Source organism: Esox lucius, chromosome 2, assembly GCF_011004845.1.
Source record: "Esox lucius isolate fEsoLuc1 chromosome 2, fEsoLuc1.pri, whole genome shotgun sequence".
In the NCBI taxonomy this organism is placed as follows: Eukaryota; Metazoa; Chordata; class Actinopteri; order Esociformes; family Esocidae; genus Esox; species Esox lucius.
Genome location: NC_047570.1, coordinates 39,337,405 through 39,364,044, shown reverse-complemented (window position 1 = coordinate 39,364,044; position 26,640 = coordinate 39,337,405). Strand labels below are relative to the sequence as shown.

Sequence of the window (26,640 nt, the reverse complement as noted above, 5' to 3'; positions counted from 1 at the left end):
AACACAGCTCAGGAAAAAAGTAACACCACTGCACCTTTTTCTTTCCTTTCCAAAAAAGTTGAAAAGGAAAGTTTTGAGTGAGGAGTAGAAGCTTTCAATTTGCAGTGGTCTCTTAATTTTAACCCTTCTGTTCCTCACTCAAAACCTTCCTTTTCTCTTAATTTTTTCCAGAGTATATAAAAAAGATTTAACCAGAGTACCTGACCACCCATTACCAGTGGAACACAAACACTGAACATGACTCGGTAAAAATATTTATCATCCCTTGTAATTAAAAAAACTATTTGCAAATTGGTACACTACTCTACCAAGTTAATATATTGTTTGCAATGCCTTTATCCTTTTGAAACTGTATAATACCAAAAAAATGTTAATAAAATAATATTATTTTTACTTTATCTTCCCACTTGCATTCACAATGTGAACAAATACTTCCCATAACAAGAAACCCCTTCTGATAAAGCAAAACTCCTACAGCAAGGTGGAGACCAGCTGCATTTCCAATTACGCTGTGACAAATACCTCAGAGAAGCTTTCTTTCCCAAGAGGATCAGTCATTACGAAGAACCTGAAACCATTAAAGATTAAGAAAATAATTGTATGTAATGGGTGAAAAAAGTGCAGTTTTAAAAGCCCAATATGTGGGTTACTTCCACTGAGATAGGGACAGCCAATAAATAAGACTTGACCCCGAAGAGAGACAAGTGTTTTCTGTAAAGTTAAGTCATGAAATTACCTGGAATGAAGCAACAGGGTCCACATGAACCAGTGCCTCTACAAGCGTCCCATGCTATATAATCTACAACTCTATATGCCCAAAAATAAGAATTCAACCCAGCTAACGAGAAACTAAAGAGACATCCCGGTTAACCGGGAACTAAAGAGACATCCCGGTTAACCGGGAACTAAAGAGACATCCCGGTTAACCGGGAACTAAAGTCAGTGTAATCTGCTAATATGCTCTGTATGATAAACTAGCTAATTGGGCATGCATTACCAGAATGCTCTTGGGCCAATCAAAATGCTACAAAATGTTCTTGCTCTACTGAGTTTGAAACATTTTCTTGTAGTATGTTTTTAACTCATTAGTTTCTAAAACTTAAGCAGGACGGTGCAGGACTCCTATGTTAGTTTATAAAACACGTGCAATAAAGTGCTGTTTTCTTACAGTATATAAAGTTAACATGCTCGTTTATAAAACAAAGTGTTATCTTGTTTTCAAAACAGTTTGTGTTCACTCCCATGACAGTTTAGTTTTTGATCAAATATGGTCTAGAAAAGTAAACTGACACTGTACCAGGTTGGTGCCAATGGGTCTGGTGTAGCGTGTGTAGGGAAACCAGGCTTGCCAGAGTATGAAGGTGACAGTGACAAACTGTGGTGACAAAGCGGAGGGCAGTGTGTTAAGTTATATCTAATATATTAAGGAGTTTCATGTCACCATAGTCAATGATTAGCTTGACGGCCATTTTGAAAAAGGTCTACTTGGCAACATGGGTGAAGGACACATTTTTGAGGAACAAGATTTTAAACTGAAAGTGATATGGGTATTGAATGAGAGTAATCAGGCAAGCCTTATACCAGGGTCTCTCAGGTGTCAGAAGAGTCTGAATGAAGGTTCTGAATAAATGTTAGGGGTATTTAAAACAGAAGTGCAACTTTGTATGTCGTTATTGAGGAACAGCTATGTTGAGATACACCCATGGCCAGCTATGAAGTCATTTGTTGAGGACCCTACTGCACAAGTTTTGATATCTGCAACATCTTCTGAATCAGCTTTTTCTTTGGTGGGACATTTATTTTTTAAGACAATCCTACTCATCATTTCATAAAACTGTTTGCACAACTGAATGTGTTTTTATTACTTTACACATTCACCTTGAGATCCAATCCTGTAAATGTAATTTTCAGGAGGACAAATCCATGGAGGGTCTCATTTTTGAGCACTTTCATTCCATAGTATTGCTAGTTAATTCCATTGTGTTGTTAGTTAATTCCATTGTGTTGTTAGTTAATTCCATAGTATTGCTAGTTAATTCCATAGTATTGCTAGTTAATTCCATAGTATTGCTAGTTAATTCCATGGTATTGCTAGTTAATTCCATGGTATTGCTAGTTAATTCCATTGTGTTGTTAGTTAATTCCATTGTGTTGTTAGTTAATTCCATTGTGTTGATTGTTAACTGTGAAAGTAACTGGTTATTTATTTCATTACGTTTGTAATAACATATTTCCTTTAAACATGAATTGTAGCTATTTTGTAATCATACTATTATTAAAATGCAGCAGAAATACATTACTGTTCTGAAGTAATCTACATTGCTGGTCAAATATCAATTTACAGTACGAGGGAGAGGGAATATAGCACTAATCCTGCCGGCAACACACACACAGTGGCAGGGAAACCACAAGCTCGCTCTCCAATAACATCAAATATTAATTATAACCGATGACATTTCCCCACATAGACTGCTTCACTGGCAGAATGAGCAACAACTCTTCAGGATAAACAAATGTGGATTATTCAAGCTACAAGATACGTTCAACACAGTGTGTGTACATGTCTTTGTCGGTGTGTGTGTGACTAAATGCATTCAACTTATCGTCCTCAATTTGCTGCTTTCTGCAAAACTGCATTGGAATGAACCCTCAATCTGCTAGAGATACATCATTACCCACGTGACCCAACTACCAAACCACCAGCCTGGGTTCCAGCCAGCAGGTGGTCAATCACACTGAAGAGACAGGGTGGGCTTTTTGTGAGCCATTCGCTTTACACTAAAATCCCTTATGTGCCACAAAAACATCCATGCAGTGAGCAAGTTGTTAAACTCCCAGCCTTCCAATCTCATGACCCACAACCGAACAACAAGTCCACTAAGTTGATGAAGTTCCAGGTTGTTACTTAAAAAAATTACTATTTCTAGGTTTAGGGGGATAAAAAGTGATAAATCCTCAGATGTACCTAAACCCCAGATAAATGTTGTGAATGCAGGACATTTTAAACCCCAGATAAATGTTGTGAATGCAGGACATTTTAAACCCCAGGAAAATGTTGTGAATGCAGGACATTTTAAACCCCAGGAAAATGTTGCGAATGCAGGACATTTTAAACCCCAGGAAAATGTTGCGAATGCAGGACATTTTAAACCCCAGGAAAATGTTGCGAATGCAGGACATTTTAAACCCCAGGAAAATGTTGCAAATGCAGGACATTTTAAACCCCAGGAAAATGTTGCGAATGCAGGACATTTTAAACCCCAGGAAAATGTTGCGAATGCAGGACATTTTAAACCCCAGGAAAATGTTGCGAATGCAGGACATTTTAAACCCCAGGAAAATGTTGCGAATGCAGGACATTTTAAACCCCAGGAAAATGTTGCGAATGCAGGACATTTTAAACCCCAGGAAAATGTTGCGAATGCAGGACATTTTAAACCCCAGATAAATGTTGCGAATGCAGGACATTTTAAACCCCAGATAAATGTTGTGAATGCAGGACATTTTAAACCCCAGGAAAAATCCATGGTAAATGTTATGAATGGAGGACATTCTGCCCGTCCTCATTAACTGGCTTGGAGTCTTTAGTCCAGAAAATTCTTTTTTTAAAGAAACAGCTTCTAGAACATGTAAACTAGAATGCTCCTTAATAACAAAGTATTGTGACTGTAAATACAAAAAAGCCTTCTTTATAGCCACAAAATACCAAAAACCTTCCCAGTAACTATGATATTGGTGACATAATTTGGTGTCAAGAGATCATTTCTGATTAGTCTGCCATGTGGCACATTTTTTATTAACAGATGTATTCAATTTTAAGATAGCTAGCCACTGAGAACTCCGGAAGTTTGGTTTCTGCTTACAACAACATTACTGCCCCGATTTTAGCTGGTTCTCCCACTGTTGACAAAGATCAATGGGATCAAGTTATGATGGATTACCTTTTGGAGGATGATGGAGTGCTTCCACTATGAATCAGACAAGAAACACCCATTCTGGGGATAAACACATTGCTATAGAACCAGACAACAGACTGATGTTAAAAATTGTTTTAGAATCACAAGACATTACAAACTGACGTTAAACATCTATAAAACCAGAAGACATTACAGAATGATGTTAAACACATCGTAGTAGAACCACAAATTACAGATTGAGGTGACACACCTTCTATTAGAACCAGAAGACATTACATATACCGATCAGCCATAACATTATGACCACTGACAGGTGAAGTGTTAGAAGCAGGGAAAATGGGCAAGCGTAAGGATCTGAGTGACTATGACAAGGGCCAAATTGTGATGACTGGGTCAGAGCATCTCCAAAACTGCAGCCCTTGTGGGCTGTTCCCGGTCTGTAGTGATCAGTACCTATCAAAAGTGGTCCAAGTAAGGAAAAGCAGTGAACCGACAACACTCATGGGTGGCCAAGGCTCATCGGTGCACGTGGGAAGCGAAGGCCGGCCTGTGTGGTCCGATCCAACAGACGAGATACTATAGCTCAAATTGCTGAAAAAGTTAATGCTGATACTGATAGAAAGGTGTCAGAACACACAGTGCATCGCAGTTTGTTTCATATGGGGCTGCATAGCCACAGACCAGTCAGGGTGCCCATGCTGACCCCTGTACTACCGAAAGCACCTACAATGGGCACGTGAGCATCAGAACCGGACCACAGAGCAATGGAAGAAGGTGGCCAGGTCTGATGAATCACGTTTTCTTTTATATCACGTGGATGGCCAGGTGCGTGTGCGTCGGTTTCCTGGAGAACACATGGCACCAGGATGCACTATGGGAAGTAGGCAACCTGGCAGAAGCAGTGTGATGCTTTGGGCAATGTTCTGCTGGGAAACCTTGGGTCCTGCCATTCGTGTTGTTACTTTGACACATACCACCTACCTGAGCATTGTTGCAGACCATGTGCACCCTTTCATGGCAATCTCTGATGGCATTGGCCTCTTTCAGCAGGATAATGCGCCCTGCCACAAAACAAAAATGGTTCAGGAATGGTTTGAGGAACACAACAACGAGTTCAAGGTGTTGACTTCGCCTCCAAATTCCCCTGATCTCAATCTAATCGAGCATCTGTGGGATATGCTGGACAATCAGGTCCGATCCATGGAGGCCCCACCTCACAACTTTCAGGGCTTAAAGGATCTGCTGCTAACGTCTTGGTGCCAGATACAACAGCACACCTTCAGAGGTCTAGTGGAGTCCATGCCTCGACAGGTCAGGTCTGTTTTGGCAGCAAAAGGGGGACCTATACAATATTAGGCAGGTGGTCAAAATGTTATGGCTGATCAGTGTATCTGTTTGGCTAGATAATGTTAGCTATTTAGCAAGGATTACTGAGTGTTAGAAAAAAGTTTGCTTTCCATCATATGCTGCATGGCAAGATATCTGTACTTTTTTGTTGTTACATATAGCCTACGGTTTGTATAGTAAAACATTACTAAATGGGCTGGGATAATGATTCATTTTTTAGCAAGCACTGAATAATGTTAGTTAGAAAGCCAAGCTTGCTATCTGTTGTCGAGTCAGCTCCTAAATTAAAACATAGGATACTCTGTCCATCCTGTGCCACCAGCCTAGGCCACATACAGTGTTTGCACAGTTATATAGTTATATTACAGGCAGGACAGTATGTAAAAATTGATCTACAAACCAAATCTATCTAGTTAGTTGCAAATACACAGTTTTAGCTATTCCCAATGTAGACTAGAGGTCTGAACCTAAAAGATTTCTCCTTTGAGTACGCGCGCATGCAAATGCACTTGTCCTCAGCATGTGGCAACAAAGCAGGACTCCACTGGCACTGGTGACACATAGCTGATTATACCGTGAATTATACTAGTTTCCCCCCCGTGTGCAGACGATACCGCGGATGTGGCGAGTTTCCCCCCCGTGTGCAGACGATACCGCGGATGTGGCGAGTTTCCCCCCCGTGTGCAGACGATACCGCGGACAACAACAGGCACACAGGTTCACAAACAGGGACTGATGGACCTCTAAACACAGAGCAGAAGTATTCCGGATGTCACATGAATCATAAAATAATTAGAATATAAAAAGCCATTAACATTGTTGACAGCCAACAGTGAAATTATTTTCCTCTGACATATTCATTGATGTTATTAGATGTTATTCATCTTAAGTCTGTCTCACAATGTCATCAGCAACCTCCAGAAAAACAAACACATCAGAAAAAAAATCAAGAAACAAATGACACTAACAAGCGCATGTACTGATTAAATAGATGACATTAACCGTTTTTAATTAAACCTAGTTGTTGCCATGGTGTCAGCTAATAGGGATGCAAACCAGCAGAGAGAACATCTTCTAAAGGCTACCTTTCAGACCATCTCCAAGCATCTAGTAGCACGTACAGTGTTGGAGTGGAGGGGCCAGTTCTCAACCAAGGCAAGGAAAATACAATACTTATGTGACACAGTGAAACCCCATTACACACCCTGAACACTCGGCTCTGTGCCCAGAATATCAGATCACCACATATATCAGCAGTATTTTCACTAAGGTAGATTAACTATACAAAGTATTGGGACACTAAAGTGTTTTAGTTTTTTTTGCTGTACAGTCAAGGGAAAGAAATCTGATCACAAGATGAATATAAGACAAAAGCCCACATTGTCACCTTTATTTTATTTTTATTACTGTCTGTTTAACTTTTAACCAACTAAGAAGAACAGCCCTGTCAGAGTTTGGGACATTTAAACATAATGCTAGGTTTTCTACTTCTTACAGTTGATTTAAGTTATAAATCCCTTGCATGCGATAACAGCATTCAGTCTACAACCCACTGACATCACCAAACTCTGTAGCATCCTTTACCGGAGCCACTTCAGTCATCTCTTTAGGAAGTAAAATGCATGTTCAATCAGATTTAAATAAGGAGATTGACTTGGCCTGACTAACACTTAATTGTTTTCCCTGATGAACATGTTGGTTGTGTTGGCAGTGTGTTTTGGATAATTTTCCTGTTGAATTGTGAAGCGCTGCTCAATTACTCTGGTGGCATTGTCGTGTACATTGGTAGCCAAGATGCTTCTGTAGACTTTGGAATTAATTCTGCTGCTGCCATCATTCATTACGTCATCAATAAAGATGAGTGAGCCTGTTCCAGACATACACTACCCTATGCGATGACACTACCTCCACCCAGACACCTTCCTCCACCCAGACACCTTCCTCCACCCAGACACCTTCCTCCACCCAGACACCTTCCTCCACCCAGACACCTTCCTCCACCCAGACACCTTCCTCCACCCAGACACCTTCCTCCTTTCTATCTATAAAACTGTCCCTGAACTGTATTGGCTGATCTCTGAACTTTTCAGCAAATTCTAATCTGGTCTTCCTGTTTTTGTTGCTGATCAGGCCTGCATTTTGCAGTATAGCCTTTGTAATTCTCCTCTACAAATCTTTGGTGAATGGTAGATTGTGACACTTTTACCTCAGCATTCTGAAGGTTGTTGTTGATTTCATTGACACTCAGACGCCATCTACTCTGCTCTTCCGATTTATTCCACCCTCAAATCACCTGAAGAACAAGCTAACCATCTTAACACTGCAATATCTGTCTCCCTCAACACTCTGGCACCACTAAAAACTAGACATGTTTCTTTCACCTCCTCATCCCCCGGTTTACATCTGAGCACCGAACCATGAAGCAAGTTGGTCATTGCCTTGAACGCCGGGTGAGAAAAATCGGGGCTCACTATCCACAATGAAACCTTCAAACACCACCTTTCAGCTTCCAGAGATGACCTCAGTGCTGCTTGGTCCTCCTCCATCGTAAACAAACTCAACAGGTCCGGTATGAACTCCCAGACCCTCTTCTCTACTGTCAGCAAACTACTTCAGCACTGCAATGATTGCAATGATGACTCTCTAGCCCCTCCACTACACTTCCCAACAATTTTTTGCAGTTTTTTTAAAGATAAAATAACAGCAATAAACTCCTCACTATCTAATGAATCTACCACATCCCCCCCTACTGTTAACCTCCATATTTGTCCACCTGCTGCCCAGGACTCTCCTTATTCAGTCCGGTTGATTCCCCTTACATCACAAAACTCATAATGACATGCAAAAATAATACCTGCTCTCTCGATCCTCTTCCCATAGTCCTGCTTAAAGCCTCCATACCTGCTCTCTGTCCACACATCACAAGCATAGTCAACCTCTCCCTCACCAACGGTACTGTCCCCTTCTGCTACAAAGCTGCTGCTGTCACCCCCATCCTAAAGAAACCTGGACTAGACAACACAATCCTTAACAATTTCCGCCCCATCTCAAACCTCCCCTTCCTGGCAAAAACTCTTGAAAGAATGGTTGCCTCACAGCTCCAAGACTACCTCCTAAAATATAATCTATATGAGCCTCTTCGGTCAGGTTTCCAGCCAATCCATAGTACAGAAACTGCACTCCTCAAAGTCGTCAATGACCTTCTCTTTGCTGATGCCGTTACCCTCAACATCCTGATTCTCCTCAACCGGAGTGCTGTCTTTGACACTTAACCACCAGATTAAGCACACCAGGTTTGAGGGGTTGGGTGTTGAGGGAACTGCACTTGCCTGGCTGAATTCATATCTCACTAACCAAACCCATTTCATCTCACTCCAAGGCCTAAACTCAGACTCAGCCACAGTCACTCTAGGTATCCCCCAGGGCTCAGTACTTGGTCCCCTACACTTAATCATCTACATCCTTCCCCTTGTCATTTCAACCTTAATTTCCACTGCTGATCATGCACAAATATATCTAGCCACCAAGTCTCTCACCAACCCAACTCTGACCCATACTGAATCCTGCCTGACTGCAAAAAAAGGACAACTTCCTCAAACTGAACAGTGAAATAACAGAACTTCTACTCATTGGAACCAAATCAACCCTCACCAAAACTGGCACTTTCAATCTCAGCATTGATGACACGGTTGTTTCTCCATCACCCCACATACGTAACCTTGGCGTCATTCTGGACTCTACACTCTCCCTTGATCAGCATGTAAAACAATAGAGCATCTTTGGGATGTGGTGGAACGGGAGCTTCGTGCCCTGGATGTGCATCCCACAAATCTCCATCAACTGCGAGATGCTATCCTATCAATATGGGCCAACATTTCTAAAGAATGCTTTCAGCACCTTGTTGAATCAATGCCACGTAGAATTAAGGCAGTTCTGAAGGCGAAAGGGGGTCAAACAGTATTAGTATGGTGTTCCTAATAATCCTTTAAGTGAGTGTATATCCCTCCATAAGCTGCAAATGGTTCAAAACTCTGCAGCCAGACTACTCAGTCCCGGCAGCATATCACTCCTATCCTCTGTGAGTTACACTTGCTTCCTATCTCCCTACGCATCAACTACAAGATATTTTTATTTACATATAAAGCCCTAAAAGATACTGCCCCTGCCTACCTCTCTGACTTTCTTCCATACCAACCAACACACACACTCCGTTCCAGTACTGCAGGACACTTCATAATCCCCAAGTCCAAGCTCAAAGGCTTTGGTGACAGGGCATTCTCAAGGGTTCCTCCTAGGCTCTGGAACTCTCTCACCAAAACCATCCGTGACTCTGAGACTATCCCCATTTTCCAGCAACGCCTCAAGACTCATCTGTTCTAAAAACGCCTACCCATAGCCACGCCAAATCCCACACTCTCAATCTTTGTTGTTTTCTCATAGTATTTCTATTGTTTCTGTTTGTTTTCTGTTTCATGTCACTTTTGTACAGCGTCTTCGGGTCCCTGAAAAGCGCTATGTAAAAATAATGTATTATAATTATTATTATTATTATTATTATTATTATTATTATTATTATTTTTCACAGCTCTGGTTATTTCTGATTGCTGAAAACAAGCGGTTTCATTCCAAACTATTGACTTGTCAATGCCCAACTTGGGAGTTGTGGTTCTAAACGTTCCTCTAAGTATACAAATAGTGTGCTTTTCATTCATAGACAGATCCCTTCATGTTGGATTATGCCTATTGACACCAAACACAGACTCCAAAGGCAATATCAGACACAATAAGCGAAAGAGGGGTATAGATTGAAATTATTTTGAGCTTTTGTACAGAACTCATTTGAAGTAAATGAGAAACAAGGTTGTCGAGGCGCGACCACATTAACTGATAAGAGAGGTTAATGATGATTGTGTATCCATGTATGACTGGGTGTGTTTTTTCATGTGCATGTCCATTAGTGTTTTCTGGCATAATATGTAATCAATAATATTTAGCAGACGTTTTTTAAACGCACAGGGTCCAGATCTTCCAAAACAGTAACAGGACAACAGAACAATGAGGGAGCATTATTGGGAGCATACAGCTCTGGAAAAAAATTAAGAGACCACTGCACCTTTATCTTTCCTTTCCAAAAAAGATGAAAAGGAAAGTTTCAAGTGAGGAACAGAAGCGTTCAATTTACAGTGGCCTCTTAATTTTAACCCTTCTGTTCCGCACTCAAAACCTTCATTTCCAACTTTTATTGGAAAGGAAAGAAAAGGGTGCAGTGATCTCTTAATTTTTTCCAGAGTTGTATAATGCAGGCTGGGGATGTCTGTATGGAGCTAAATCAGGTCCAAAACAGTTCAAATGTAACTATCACACTGGCATCAGTTTGTTTAGTAAAAATCCCATGTATATGGTGGATAGAAAGCATTCAGTCATAGTTCTCGCAGTAACACCATTTCCTGAAGGCAACATGATTGAGGAGAGTCTTCTGCCTTCTTTGTTAGGCTGTCACTCATAATTCCACACCCCCCTGAGTTGAAGCCACGCCCCCTACACAAAATCAGGGCCAAAAGTCTGAAACTGAAAAAAACAGATCGGAAAGAGAAAAACAGATCTGAAATTGAAAAAGATTATTTGAAGCCATAGGAAAAAAAAAATATATAAAAAAAATATAAAAAGTGAAAAATGTAATTTAATTTATTCAAAATAATTCCAGAATGTAATCTAAATTTTATTCAAACAAAGAAAAATTTATACATTTATGCATGTTCGTATCCCAAAAAACTGTAAAAAACCTTGGCGTTACCCTTGACCCTGACCTCTCTTTTGAAGAACATATAAAATATGCCTCAAGAGTTGCTTATTTTCATCTTCGAAACATCACAAAAATTTGAAACTTTCTATCAAAAACTGATGCAGAAAAATTAATTCATGCTTTCGTTACTTCTAGATTAGATTACTGCAATGCTCTTCTCTCTGGTTATCCAGACAAATTAATAAATAAACTTCAATTAGTGCTGCACACAGCTGCTAGAATCCTAACTAGAACAAAAAAATTTGAACACATTACTCCTGTCCTGGCATCCTTACATTGGCTGCCTGTTAGGGTTAGGGCTGATTTTAAGGTTTTACTCTTAACCTATAAATCAATACATGGACTTGCTCCTACTTACCTTGCTGAAATGATCCAGCCATACATACCTACACGTAACCTTAGATCGCAAGATGCAGGCCTTTTAATTGTACCTAGAATTTCTAAACAAACAGTTGGCGGCAGGGCCTTTTCTCATAGAGCTCCACTCCTGTGGAATGATCTGCCAATTAAGGTTAGAAATGCAAACTCAGTGCAAACTTTCAAGTGTCTACTAAAAACTCATCTCTACAGCACGGTTTATAATTAGGTGTAGCCTGGCCCGGGGGCGTGAAGGTGACCAGTAGGCTTGATACTGTCCACCCTTGCTGTCTTGCCAGGTGGGCTCTCGTCGCCACTGGGATGCCCTCCCTCCAATGCCCTTCGGGGGAAGAGTCACTGGCTTGTTGTTGACTCTCTATTGCGCACTTGTGCAGTTGGGCTGTACGCTGCTAGCAATACTCGGCCCTCATTCAGGGGGGTTGCGGTTGGTGGGTGTCCCTTTGGTTGATGCCTGGCAATGTGGTTGGATTGATTTCCTGCCTGTTGGGCCCTGTCCGGGGCCTCCCCCGGGTAGGGCCACAGTGTCACCGGACCCCCCCGTCTCAGTTTCCAAGGTGTTACGCTGCTATATTATTGTGCTGGGGGACATGAGGGATGTACTACTAACTTTTCTCAGTTTCCTCCAATTTTAAATTTTAGAAGGTTTGGGGGGACCGTTGCTGTTCCTGTCCTTGTCCACCTGGTCATACTTCTGACCTAGTCTAAAATCGAATATACTCTGGATTTAGCCAAGAGAAATGTATTTATTATTCCAATTGGACTCTTAATATCTCACCCGGCACAGCCAGAAGAGGACTGGTCACCCCTCTGAGCCTGGGTCCTCTCTAGGTTTCTTCCTAAAATTAGACCTTCTTAGGGAGTTTTTCCTAGCCACTGAAATTCAACACTGCTGTTGTTTGCTCCTTGGGGTTTAAGGCCGGGTGTCTCTGTAAAGCACTTTGTGACAACTGCTGTTGTAAAAAGCGCTTTATAAATACATTTTGATTGATTTTTGATATACTTATTTTTTATTTGAATACATGGTTTTATTTTTCACGTTTTAGACCAAAACAAAAAATTTCTATTTCAAGCTTTAATTTTTCAACTATATATATTTTTATTTTTTTTCAAATTAACACATTTGGCCCTGATTTAACTCCATATGTCTGCAGGGTCCTAAAGTCACCAGCCACGTTGGAATTTTGTCTGCAGGGTCCTAAAGTCACCAGCCAAGAAGGGTTGTTTGCAGGGTCCTAAAGTCACCATACATGCTGGGGTTATCTGCAGGGTACTACAATTTCCAGACAGACCAAATGTTTGAGTTATAGTTATTCTCTTTCAGGCATGTTCACACATCTCTGCAGAAAAACTCTGAAGTTCTGTTAGTGTGAACATTGGGTTCTTGATCACCTCCCTGGCCAAGGCCCTTCTTGCCAAGTAAATTAGTTTGGAATGACAGCCAGCTCTAGGAATAGTTTTGGAGGTTCACAAAGTCATTCAATTTCACAATGATAGAGCCCATGGCACTCGACCCTTTTAATGCTGTAGCAATGTTTGTATAACCGGCCCTGGTTTATACCTCAAGACAACACTATATCATCAGAGTTGTATGGAAGAGTCCTTACATACTCTATGATGTGTGACCATTTATAGAAAGTGTGTTTTTCTTAATTTCAGTTGGAAATATATTCTGACTGTTTGGCCGTGGGCCAAACATAAACATGATCAACTGTATATAGAAATGTAAAGAGTAAACAAAATTATGCTGCCATCCAGACAATGTCTTTTTCAGGGAAGGCCTTGCTTATTTCAGCAAGACAATGCCAAACCACATTCTGCATGTGTTACAACAGCATGGCTCTATTGTAAAAGAGTCCGTGTGCTAAATTGGCCTGCCTGCAGTCCAGACCTGTCACCCATTGAAAACATTTGGTGCATTATGAAACGAAAAATACAACAAAATTACCCCGAACTGTTGAGCAGCTGAAATCCTATATCAAGCAAGAAAGGGAATATATTTCAAAACTACAGCAATTGGTCTCCTCAGTTCCCAAGTGTTGTCCAAAAAAGTGATGCATCACAATGGAAAACCAGGGTTAACATTAAGGATAGCTCGCTGGACTGGGGCAAGTAAGACCTAACGCCGGGCCAGTAGACAGTCACTGGCCCAGACAGGTCAGTGTTCAATTTCCCCATTTAAATTCATAGAATCGTATTAAAACATTGGCTTGTCATCTTCGTCACTCTTCCCACTTCGATTTTCACATGTTCTCTCACTGAAATCAGTCTGTGGTGTGGTGATAAGGCAGGGTTGTTTAAGAGAGCGAACTACCACTGAAATCCTGCCCTTAAGTCCCTGCAGCATGTTGCATGTATTGTGGACAAACTGGCTGTTGACAACCCCGTGGCGGCATTAGCTTCATGCTGGCATCATTAGAGATTCCGTAGCAACAATAAGACTTCCGGTTTTCGGATTTTGCCTTCAAAATAGAAGTCCGCGGTAAAACGTGATTTTAATAATATCGCTTAGTGTATATTGTAAAAATTTACTCTAGGAAATGTTCAGGAGAGTGGGTAGAATAATTATATGCAAGGAAATCAAGGGGCACTGTGTATTTGCAATTGTTGCTGGCATTTTACTCCACCCATCCTAGATCCTATTGGCCACAATGTAACTCAATGGATATGAAATATATATTGCCCTATAGAAATAAAACTTCTATACGCCGCAGTGAATGTGTTGTAGGAAATGTTCAGGAGACTCCATAGATTGATTATATGCAAAGAAATCAAGGGGCACTGTGTATTTACAATTGTTGCTGGCATTTTACTGCGCTCATCCCATTGGCCACAATGCAACTCAATGGATATGAAATACATATTGGCCTATAAAAAATAAAAATAAACTGTTCTATACGCCGCGGTGAATGTATTGTAGGAAATGTCAAGGAAGGTGGATAGAGTCATTATATGCAAAGAAATCAAGTGGCACTCTGTATATAATGAATCTATCCACCTTCCTTGACATTTCCTACAATACATTCACTGCGGCGTATAGAACAGTTTTTTTTTTTATAGGCCAATATATATTTCATATGCATTGAGTTACATTGTGGCCAATGGGGTGGGCGAAGTAAAACACCAGCAACAATAGCAAATACACAGTGCCCCTTAATTTTTTTGCACATACACTCTACAGAGTCTCCTGAACATTTCCTACAATACATTCACTGCAGCGTATAGAATATACATTCTCCTGGATATTTCCTACACTGCATTCTCTGTGGAATATTCAATAGTTTATGAGCTATGAGGCAATATGTATTCCATGTATTGTCTGAATTTTACCCTTGGAACGTGTTTTAACACCCACTTTTTATCTAAATTACACTTAAATATGATCATATTTGAATTGTTTTCAATGTTATGAGAGGTAAATGTTCTCAAACAATTAATAAACTCAATTTATCTCAGTTTATAAGTAATTCGTTGGTCTCTTATTTTGAAACATTCCAGATTTTCGTGACCCGGAAGTGTTTCTTTAATGTTGCTCACAAGACGCTGATTTTGGCGGCACCTGCTCCAAATGAATGAGGTGGCACGTAGCCGAATTGAAAAACAAATAACGACCACCTCTCATGTGGTGAAGAGGGAGAAAAAAAATCCACGATAGTCTGTTGAATACGGATATTGAAACCATACTGACATGGCTAGTCGACAGTAAGTGTCATGTTAACTACGCCTGCCTAAGCGCTTGCTAGCAGTGAAACAGAAAAAGCCAGTCAACCAATTACTCCAAGCACTGTATTGTGCCATATTTATGTTAGGGCCAGTGAGAAAATGTTGGCATTGGACCCTGGATAAACATGCCCCTGTCCCAACTTTTTTGAAACGTGCTGCTGGCATCAAATTCAAACCAGGCATGTATTGTTTCTAAAACACATTTTCTGAGTTTCCATATTTGATGTTGTCTTTGTACTATTATCAATTAAATAAAGAGAAACGATTCGCACATCATTCCTTTCTGTTTTTGTTTGCATTTTACACAGCGTCCCAACTTTTTTGTAAATGGTTTTAGATTTTTAGGGAAAGGTTTTGGATTCAAATCTCCAAGCTGTAAGCAAATCACACAACTCTACTTGATCCTGTAAATCTGATAAATGTAAATATAATAAAACCTTTTTGGTAATAAAACCATTGTGTTGTGCAAAAACGGCTGAATGTTATGTACATAAGATCACTTCTAAAGGGTCAATCTCAAGGAATCAGCAGAAGGTTAAAGAAATTAATACTTTATGATATCAGGCTCCAGATATTATTTTCTAACACTTGAGTCACATAAATGATGTATTGAGCCAGGGATATATTCCTTGAAGAGGTTTAACCAGCACATTAGTAGAGTTATGGAGGAGACAAATGGATTATTACAAGTCATAAAGTCACAGATCCACTGCTCATAATAAAACTAAAAGCCATACACGATGTCCTGTTCCTGCCTTCTCAGATGAACTGTCATCCAAGCAAATGGCAATTGGAGGGGTGGATCTCAAAATGAAAAGTAACATTATATAGTTAAAGCAGTATATTGCTTTCAAACGACATTTTTCTCTTGAGATAACTAAAGCCGATTCAAAGAGGGTGAGGCAGAGTTTTCTAAACTTTGTCTTCTGTCCAATTTTTCCCAGACCAGAAGTGTTAGAAGGCATCATTCTAATTATAAGAACAGACCACTCATCCACTAGCTTACTAACAACTAGTCAATGACTTCCTGGCTTCTGGAACAAGGAAGACAGTGAGAGTAAGGAAGGACTTTTATAGAATAAACCTCTTTCTGCACCTCCACTAGCTTCCTCTAGATAAATGAAGAACATTTATTTTAAAAACTAGGCCTGTTAAAGAAGGGCTGCATATTATAGAAGGCATGCTGCTAACACATACGCTATTTGATAAGGTATGGAAGAACAGGACCTTCTGTAAAATGTCGGTATAATATCAATCCGCTAAGGAGGACCTCATTTCCTGATCAGACAGATAGGAGGGAGCAGCAAAGGGGCGGAAAGGCAGGAATTTGAACCCAGCTACTTCCTGTACTGTAATCTGTGTCTTCCTGTGATTCAGAACCCAAAAAAGGGACAAGCCCCACCTCTGACATCACTTCCTTCCAGAGCCATGTTCCAACTGAATCCTCACTCCTTCTGACACAACCTGGCCCAATTGTCTCACGTGGCTTTATATTTCCCCCAAAGAGCTGGAGATAGAATGATAAGAATAATATGTAATACCATTTACAGGACTGGCAGGGACATCCTAAGATCTTCGCTCCTACAGTAACTACAACTCATCCCTTGGCAGCTGTACTGTAGGCAGAGTCATTCAAAACGTTCAGTCAGCGCATTTAAACCGCTTACAGAACACAATAAAATCATAACCTACTGGAACAGACATCATCCAACAAAGTATCAAAACCTAACAAAATGTAAGGTATTAGAATTGCTATAGATGGAAGATAGTGTATGAACATATAGAACAACTGCCAAAAAATTAATAAAAAAATAATTCAAGACCACAACCTGAAGTAATTGTTTCCCTGTATTAATGATGTAAACTTACAATGAGAAATACTATCTAATCAAAAACCAGACCAAAAAAACAAAACAAAAAAACAGAACACCTGCCTTCACTATGGGGTAAAATCAAGTATTGAAATCCAAAAAGGAACAGCATGTCAGAAAAAGGATTATGTTGCATTGTTGATCTTAGGAGTGAGGAGGGGGATTGCTACGCGATATATTGCAACCTAACCCTATTAAAGTAGATTTTTTGGTTGTTCAAGTTACTCAGTCCAGATCATGTCAGGTATGGGCACAGTTGTCAAGAACACATCTGTCTATAGACTGGACAAAGTATGCATTTCATTTATATTTCCCCTCTGTTGTCAATTGACTGCGCAGAATATGGATAAAATATGGATAAAATATGCAGCATGACATCCGCAACGTGATTGGGTAACAGTCTGCAGAGAGGGAACATTATACATCACGCCACAAACCCGCCAGACTCAGCCACAAACCCGCCAGACTCAGCCACAAACCCGCCAGACTCAGCCACAAACCCGCCAGACTCAGCCACAAACCCGCCAGACTCAGCCACAAACCCGCCAGACTCAGCCACAAACCCGCCAGACTCAGCCACAAACCCGCCAGACTCAGCCACAAACCCGCCAGACTCAGCCACAAACCCGCCAGACTCAGCCACAAACCCGCCAGACTCAGCCACAAACCCGCCAGACTCAGCCACAAACCCGCCAGACACAGAAGCAGACTGTTTCCAGACCAGATGACCTGGTGCTACTCTTCCCATCTAAGGAAGGACTGCAGCACTGCCTACATTGCATCTCATTTCATTTCATAGCAATTAAACCAGGTAGAGAACCCATTTCACTCATTTTATAATTTTCCATTTGTTTGCCTTCCCATCCTCCCCGTCATGGGTCACATTGAAGAATCATTGCCAGCACTGAATCGGTTTATGAATTAGATTGACGGAGAATATTAATACAGAGACCATGTTCTTTTAAAATCCATCCATCGTCATCATCCCATCATGACAACATGGGTCAGAAAGAGGCAGCGCCCCAAATGGTATCCTAGCCCATCCCCTAGAAACCCCATAAGGCCTTGGGCAAAAGTAGTCCACAGTTTAGACATAGGGGGTCATTTAGGCCTCTGTTATTTCCAGCACAGCCTCTTCTTATGTAATGCCAGTAAAGCTGCTGAAAACCTAATCCTGTAGGTTCCCATGGACACGAATACATACACTTTGTAATCCTTTGTGGTACGTGATGCAGCTTAAATCTTCAGGGGACAACTCCAATGAGTACAGCCCAGGTCAGGTCTGGGCGGGGGAGGGTTAACACAGAACCAGATTAGATCGGGCCACAACAACTGATGCTCCTCCATAGCACCTTAACACCATTCAGCTCATGGACTGGCCAGGATTAAACACACTGCCTCGTCAAGCTCAGGGATTGGCCAAGATCAAACACAGAGCAGAGATGACAGAGTGTTCCTCCACTTCCATTGGCTGTAGAGGAGTAGGTGGGTCAATGATATGATGTGTCCAGGACAGCAGAGTGGGAGAAACAATCATAAGATAATAATTAAAGCCAACCAGCCGGTGCAGCCTTAAAAATCCATCCAATAAAACAGCCAGAATTCAAGGATCACTAGAGGAAGTTAATGGTGGGACAGACCAGATCAACAGACACAGAAAGAATAGAAAAGCTGTCATGTCTCTGGAAGGTAAAGTGAAGCAATTGCTGCTAAGTCAGGAAACAGCCTTTACACACAGCCACAGACAGATGACTCACACACGTAAAATGTCACTTCACAGAAATGACACCATTCCTTATTGAAAAGACATTGTTTAAAACTGGGGAATTCCTCCCATAGACGTTGTGGGTAAACCAAGATATTCAGTCAGAGCTCTCGGTCTTGTGTCCCAATCTGTATGGTATTCCACTAAAGATCTTGAAGCTTTCTTTCTAGCATACACTGGAGTGTCTGCAAACAACTACACCACAAGGGGTTAAATTGGGATCTGTGAAGGGGGGGTGCCCTACTTTCCGATTGCATCTAAAATGTTAAACTGCAGGCCAGAGGAAGTATGGGGTTCCCATCCTAAAGGCTCCTGCCCAATTTAAGATGGTCACTGCCAGAGTCTAAACCTAACCCTTACATTATACTTTCCACCCTTTGAGATCTGGGTGTATCAGGCTCTGCAGACTCTTGGATTACTTCCTATCTGGCAGACTGCTCCTACCTGGTGACGTGTAGAGGATCATCGGCTGCTGCACAGCCTCTTACAACTGGTGTTCCCCAGGGCTCATTTCTTGGCCCACTCCCAAGTCCCTTGGCTCTTTGATATACTCACACTGTCTTTTTCCTTTCACTTCTAAGCAGATGACACGGAGCCTTTTCTCTGCTTCCCCTTTTCAGAAACCCAGGTGACAATAGCATCTTGGTGACATTTCCACTTGGACGTCGGTTCACCACCTCAAGCTTAACATGACTGAGCTGCTTTTCTGCAGGAATGTCTGCTTCAGATCGTGTCCACCATGGTTAACAACTGAACAGTGTCCCCATCCCAGAGTGCAAAGGACCTTGGCCTGACCCTAGACTACACCCTGTTCTCTGCTAACATCTAGGCAGTGACTTGCTCTTGTAGATTCATGCTCTACAACATTCATAGAGCTTGACCTTACCTCACAACATTCATAGAGCATGACCTTACCTCACAACATTCATAGAGCATGACCTTACCTCACAACATTCATAGAGCATGCCCTTACGTCACAACATTCATAGAGCTTGACCTTACCTACACAACATTCATAGAGCTTGACCTTACCTACACAACATTCATAGAGCTTGACCTTACCTCACATAAGAAGCAGCACAGTTTCGTGTCCAGGCACTTGTAATCTGGATTACTACAAATTGGTAGGGCTCCTGGCTGTCAAACCCCTGTACCAGCCTAGCGTTCAACCTTCCCAAGGCTTCCCACATCACCCTGTTTCTTTACATACTCCACTGATTTCCAATTGAAACTCATCTGCTACAAGGCCGTGGTTCTTGGCTACAGAGTAATAAGAGGAGCTTTTCCTCCCTACCTGAACCAATGCTCAAACCTCACATCCCAACCCTGGCTATTTGTTCAGCCACCACTGGGGACTTGGTCATCTCGCCCTTCGAGGCAGTTCGGGCCAGATCCACACAGTCAAAAATGTTATCAACATTACATGGAGGCTAGGATAGCAAAATCTCCAACCATTATCAGAAAACATCAGAAACATTCTCTTCAGCTCCTAGATGCCCCTGGTTCCTACCCAGGTTCTTGTTTCAAACACTGAATTGAAGACAGCGTTGCCTCTTCAAATTTGCTTCTCTCTGTCTCACTAGAATTCGCCTTTGGCATGCTGCAGCTGAGAGAATATTTAAGTTCCCCTCTTTTCAGGGCCAGGATGATCCTAACAAAATAAAATGTCCACGGGTCCTTAAAAAATCTGAAACTAATTTATCTTAAAAAAAGGCTTTGAAAAATCTTAAATTGTCATATTTCATATTTTTAAAGGTCTTACATTTTTAAGTACGGTTAGCATTGTGAAGAGGTGATGAGTGGTTTGTGAATGCATTTTAGCTCTGGTCGCACGCAGAGAGGAACCACGATTGCAGTCAGAATGTTAGTAATCAGCAAGACACGTGACGATTAGCTGCTTTTCTCCCAACACTTGTTTATGAGGTAGATAGCTAGCTAGTACCAGGCTAGGTGATTCAGCTAGCTACATAGTGGATCTTAGCGGTTACACTTCCCGCAGGCACCATGGGAAAGTGCAAATTAAATCAGAAGTTGTATAACAGCAACTTTGCTTTGTGGTTGAAATCTGTTAAAGGGAAAGAAAACAAAGCCCACTGTTTTTTGCAACAAATCTTTCAAACTTGGCACACTTGGGAAGCGTGAGAAACAAAAATACTGCAAAAAGCTTCCAACAAACAGCCAGCATTTCTCAGTTTTGTTTGGTCGAATCACAGAAAAATGTCCAGCTGAGTACAGCCAGTAACGTTGTTGTTAACAGTAGGCTGCTCTAACAACAATTGCATGGGGTGTTGCGAAATTGGTGTTACATTTTACTTGCCGAAACCTGCAGATACCATTTAGGGAGGTTTCCTACTGAGATGTCATTGCAGATCATCCATTGGTTGTCAAATGAATTACACACTAGCAAGCACATACGTTTTACTATCAGCACAGGCATTTAAAAAAAAGTTAATCACCTAACACTAACCTTACCCAACCTTTATGCCTAAACATATCCTAACCCCAACTCTTAAACCTAATCCTTAATGTCTAAATTTGACCCAAATTCTTACCTGAAATGTAACCCCAAGTCAGGTAGATTCTTGTGAGGACCGGACAAATAAGATTGAAACAAGAACACAGAACTCACCTGGAGCATTGTGCCTGTAGCTGAAATGCTGCTCATCAAATCCCTGAGCCAACAAGTTTGAAAAATGCGTTATGCCCTTGAGCAAGATACTTACTGTTGCTGTCAATAATGGCTGATCCATTGTCTGTGACCTCACTCCCCCAGGGAAGTCTCAGGGAGACTGTGATAGTAAAAAATAAAGGTCTCACACTTCTGTCTGTGTGTGTGTGCGCGCATGTGTGTGTGTGTGTGTGTGTGTGTGTGTGTGTGTAACAGGACAACTATAAGCACCCCATATTAGACCTCTGACACACCCCCCTCAAACCCCCCCCCCCATACACACAGATGTGCTTTGGGGGAAGCTAAGATTAAACCAGTAATACGTTTTCCTCCTGCATCTCCTGTTCCCCCTCAGGCAGGATTATTATGGTAATAACCATCACTCTTAACTGCGTTGGTTCAGTTAGGATGCTGTAGAACTCAAAATATAGAACCTTCAACTGTCATTCAGTTAAGATGCTGTAGAACCATCAGCTAGTTTAGAATTTAGAACTATTCTAGAATTTTTCCCCAAACAGCTCACAAAAAAGGTCATTAACATAATCTACCCAACTTTAAATGTTTCTTGACAGCATGGTGTGGAAATATTAGAAACAAGAAACCAGGAAAGCCTAGTTCAGCCGGCCTGCAAATAGAAAGTGATTATTGTGGCTGTCCTCTTGAGATTCGAACCCTGGTCGCCCACGTAAAAGGCTGTTACTAACCACTACGCCACAGAGCTGATCATTTGCTGTGTGTCAGTATCGCATTATATAATATTTTCATGCATTAACATCACATCAAGTTTGAATATTTCATTAGACACCATTAACCATTGTGTTAAACTGAGTAACGTTTCTTATTAAGTTTACTTCCACCACAAATTGTATATATGGTCTGCATTATTTTGCCACTGGCTGTTTTAAAAGCTTATTAGCCAGTAATATGTCTCTAGACGCCATTATGCATCGCGTTAAACTGAGTAACATTTCTTATAAATTTTACCACCACCACAAATAGCATCTTTTAACTGTATGGCTTTTGCCACTGACCTTTTTAACAGCTAATTAGCCATTCGTGAATGATACAATAACTACTGATATAATAACTATCAATATAGGTGACAATAACTGACTTTTGTCAAGTAAAAAGATCAGAATCGTGTAGCCAGGGAACTGTTTGACTATCCTAAAGAAATCCTAAAACATAATTCGAAAATCCACCAGAACTAGTGATGGCTGTTCTTCTAGCAGCAGGATAATATGCTAGCAGAGCTAACGCAGGAATTCTTTTTTCAAAATAAAAGCCATCATAGAACTATATAAGGAGATATACTTAATCTAGTCTGTAATTTTATGTTTAATGCCCGTTCCAATGTTGTTCTTGTCTGTTGTTTTTTTTACATACTAGATTGTTAACTACATGGCTTTATACATTTCAATTATGGCTTTTATTATGATAATGAAAATGAGGGCTGCCAGCATAATATCATGCTGCAAAAATAACGCTTATGAAGCCAGGTTTGGCCATCACTACAGTAGTCAGTTAGTCAGTAAGAGACATTCGCTCTTCTAGGCCGGCTCTGCTTATGCGGTCTGGCAAAAATGAGACATCAGGATTTTGACTGTATTGGGCCATTAAGTATGGACAAATGTTGAGACCAGAATTTTTGTATTTAGGTCACGTTATAGAAAAAATTACATTGCCTTGGGAAAATGGAAAACCCTGTCAAACTGTGGCAACTTCATATTATTTAATAAATATAGACTATACTGTTTACTATACATGGAGAAGCAACATGACTGGACAGTAAAATTCACAGGGCTAAGCTTCAGGGTCCAATGCTAACTTTGTTCTCATTGGCCCGATCTGGCCAGTTGGTCTGAAATCTACTGGCCCAGATATATTATTTACAGACATATTGTATGTAAATAAATCATCAGAATATTGATTTATACCACAGATTTGCACGTAATTTGAGACATTAGCTGAAAAAAATAGCTGTTTACATACAGAATGCAATGAACATCATTACTTTCTTATAATTGGTTGTCAAAATATTAGCTACTATAAATATCATTATCATCTTTTCATGAGGATGCTTGGTTATTTTATGTGATGAGAGCATGAAAATAAAATAACTGAGATAATATATGTGTGGTAAATAATATAGTGCGATACAGTACTTGTACTAGTTGGTTAACTGTCTTCTTGTGTGTCACTGCTAGTATAGTGCTTAGGCAGGCGTAGTTAACATGACACTTACTGTCGACTAGCCATGTCAGTATGGTTTCAATATCCGTATTCAAAGGACTATGTCATGGATGTTTTCTCCCGCTTCATAACATGATAGGTGGTCGTTATTCGTTTTTCAATTTGGCTTCGGGCCACCTCATTAATTCTGAGCAGACAGACATTTATTGGTGCAGCTGCGGTGTTGTCAAGTGTCTAACTTTTTGGCTCACCTGCCAAGGGAACTGGTAGATGAAAAAAATCCACCGGCCAAAATAATAAAGTGCCTTTTTGTGTCACTTATAAATTAATTTCAGTACATTTCATTGAGATAATAAAAAGATTGTTGAATACAATCTTTTTTATTTCTGATGACAATTTGGTTGTTTCTGCTTTGATCTTCAGCACACTGGCCACACACAGAACAACTCATCACCACAATTTTCTGCCTAATGTATATAACATTTCACCGCAAACTTATTTTGAAGGCAAAATATGAAAACCGGAGTTCTTATTGTTGCTGCCGAATCTCCATTACCTGCATGAAGCTAATCCATTGTTCCTACAGAGTTGTGACAGTTAGCTAGCTAGCTTCTTACCTTGAGTTGTGACAGTTAACTAACTAGCTTCTTACCTTGAGTTGTGACAGTTAACTAGCTAGCTTCTTACCTTGAGTTGTGACAGTTAACTAGCTAGCTTCTTACCTTGAGTTGTGACAGTTAACTAGCTAGCTTCTTACCTTGTTGTCCCGCAGACGTTGGCAACCTTCTTCATCTTGAAACGTCCCGAATTGGGACGATGCAAAGCGAGGCAGACACGGAGGTGCGAGGGAACACAGCTTTAATTCCTATTGTTCTGGCCACAGCCAACACCACTAAATCACAGACAATCACAGTACCTCAGTAAGAGCGATGGTTGACAGGCTCCTAGGCTCAGGAACACATAACCAAAACAAGTACAACCCTGTACAATATGAATGTGACAGCCACTTACTGACAGTTCAACACAATCTTGCGCATGCAGACACAGCCAGTTACTTTTCTCTGACCTCACTAGCTAGTTTGATACTCCGAACATTGTTGCTCTGCTCTGATGCTCGTGCAATAGTAAACTGTGCGTGATGGGAAATGCGCTAAGTAAAAGTAAGGTAAAAAAAACTAAGGCTTGGTAAAAACAAGAAACCAGGCAAGCCTAGTTTAGCCAGCCCGCAATATAAAATGTTGCCACCTCCAGATTCGAACAGAGGTCGCCCACATGAAAGACTGTCATTAACCACTACACCAGAGCTGCATATTGGCCAGGTGTCAGTATAGCATCTTGTCGCTATCCTGAACAAATCCTCTATTGCCACTGGTCATTTTATAAGTTAATGGGCCATTCGTGAATGACATTGATACAGTTAAACTGACTAACGTTTCTTACTATGTATTGCGTTTGCCACAGGCCGTTTTAACAGCATATCAGCAAGTAATACGCTTTACCGGTAACTACTAACTTACTGGAATAGGCATAAGAATTGAGCAATTGCTAGCGAGTCTGCCAAAGCTATTTCATGGCATGAGAACGTATTTTTTTCTTTCATGGCAAAACAACATACTTTTGTCTTTCATTCATGGATGACATTGATACAATAACTATCAATAAAGGTGACGATACCTACATTTTTCATCAAGTGAAAACACGAGAGAATCGTGGAATCTATCAGAAATAATAAATGTCATTGCTCTCAGTAGATTCGAACTTAGGTCTTCCACATGAGTGGCACTGTCTTTAACCACTACCCTATAGCTGTGGCTTTTGCCACTGGCCGTTTTAACAGCTTATTAGACAGTAATAGGGTTACTAGTATCTACTAACTTCCTAGGACTAATCATAAGAATTGAGCAAATGCTAGTGAGACTGAAGATGAACTTTTCCATGCCAGAAACAGTCGCAATATAACCGTATACAGTTTCAGTTAAGGCCTTACTATAACATAACTACTATGTTGTATCCAACAAATGTATTTCTCTATCCTGACCCAAAATGCATGCACAGAAGCCTACTTCGAAAATCCACCAGAAACAGTTGCAATATAACCGTAAACTGTTTTATTTTTAGCCAGTGAAGTTTGTCTATACAGAACAATTCATAATGCGCGTCTAACCACTACGCCATGTTTTGGTTGGCTAGCAAAAAAAATATACATTACCTATAATGAAAACAATGACTTGAATCTCTCCATGGCTGCTTTGTTTCTTTAAAAAACAAATAGACAGTTGAAAAGCTAACCACTACACCATGTGAACCACGCTATGCAAATTGAAAACAGAGCAATATGCAAATCCTAATACATAATTTGTTAAAGCCATAGCAAGGATCAAACCCCAGTCACCTGCGTGAGAGACTGCTTCTCTAACCACTATGCTATTTAACAGTGCGTCAGTCAGGCACTCAGAGACATTCCCTCTCCTTCACCGGCTCCGATGACACAATCTGGCAAAAAGCTAAAGGTGAAGCGACCACTCAAGCACAAGTCAAGTGACAAAGTTACCCGTATACTGTTGCAAATGAATGACAACTCCCGCTCAAGTCAAGCACGAACTATGGTTCAGAGGCAAAAAAAATTATAGAAAAGTGTTATCGCCGATAAAAACATTAACAGCGTTAAATCGCATGCGTTAACATTAAGTATATGTCCAGTGATATGTACAGTGAGGGACATTTTTTGGATCCCCTGCTGATTTTGTACATTTGCCCACTGACAAAGAAATTCAGTCTATAATTTTAATGGATTTATTTGAACAGTGAGAGGCAGAAAACGCATGTCAAAAATTTTATAAATTTACTAGCATTTTAATGAGTGAAATAACTATTTAATCCGCTCTCAATCAGAAAGAGTGGAAGGGCATCAACCCAGCAGCAGGACCGGTATCTGGTCCTTTGTGCGAGGAGGAACAGGAGGAGCATTGCCAAAGCCC

General features: G+C 40.7%; 1 protein-coding gene across 3 annotated transcripts in view; it reads right to left on the bottom strand.

The window, feature by feature from the left end:
* iqsec1b (IQ motif and Sec7 domain ArfGEF 1b) overlaps window positions 1-26,640 on the bottom strand; it is a 136,462-nt gene that overhangs the window by 97,018 nt on the left and 12,804 nt on the right. The window contains exon 1 of one of the 3 annotated variants that reach the window (XM_029113623.2): window positions 24,420-24,646. The exons of the other annotated variants lie outside the window; for them this stretch is intronic. Coding sequence (XP_028969456.2) covers window positions 24,420-24,454 — 35 coding nt within the window. The 5' untranslated portion in view covers window positions 24,455-24,646. Of the gene's footprint in view, window positions 1-24,419; window positions 24,647-26,640 lie in introns of those variants that run through there. 3 annotated transcript variants of the gene reach the window in all.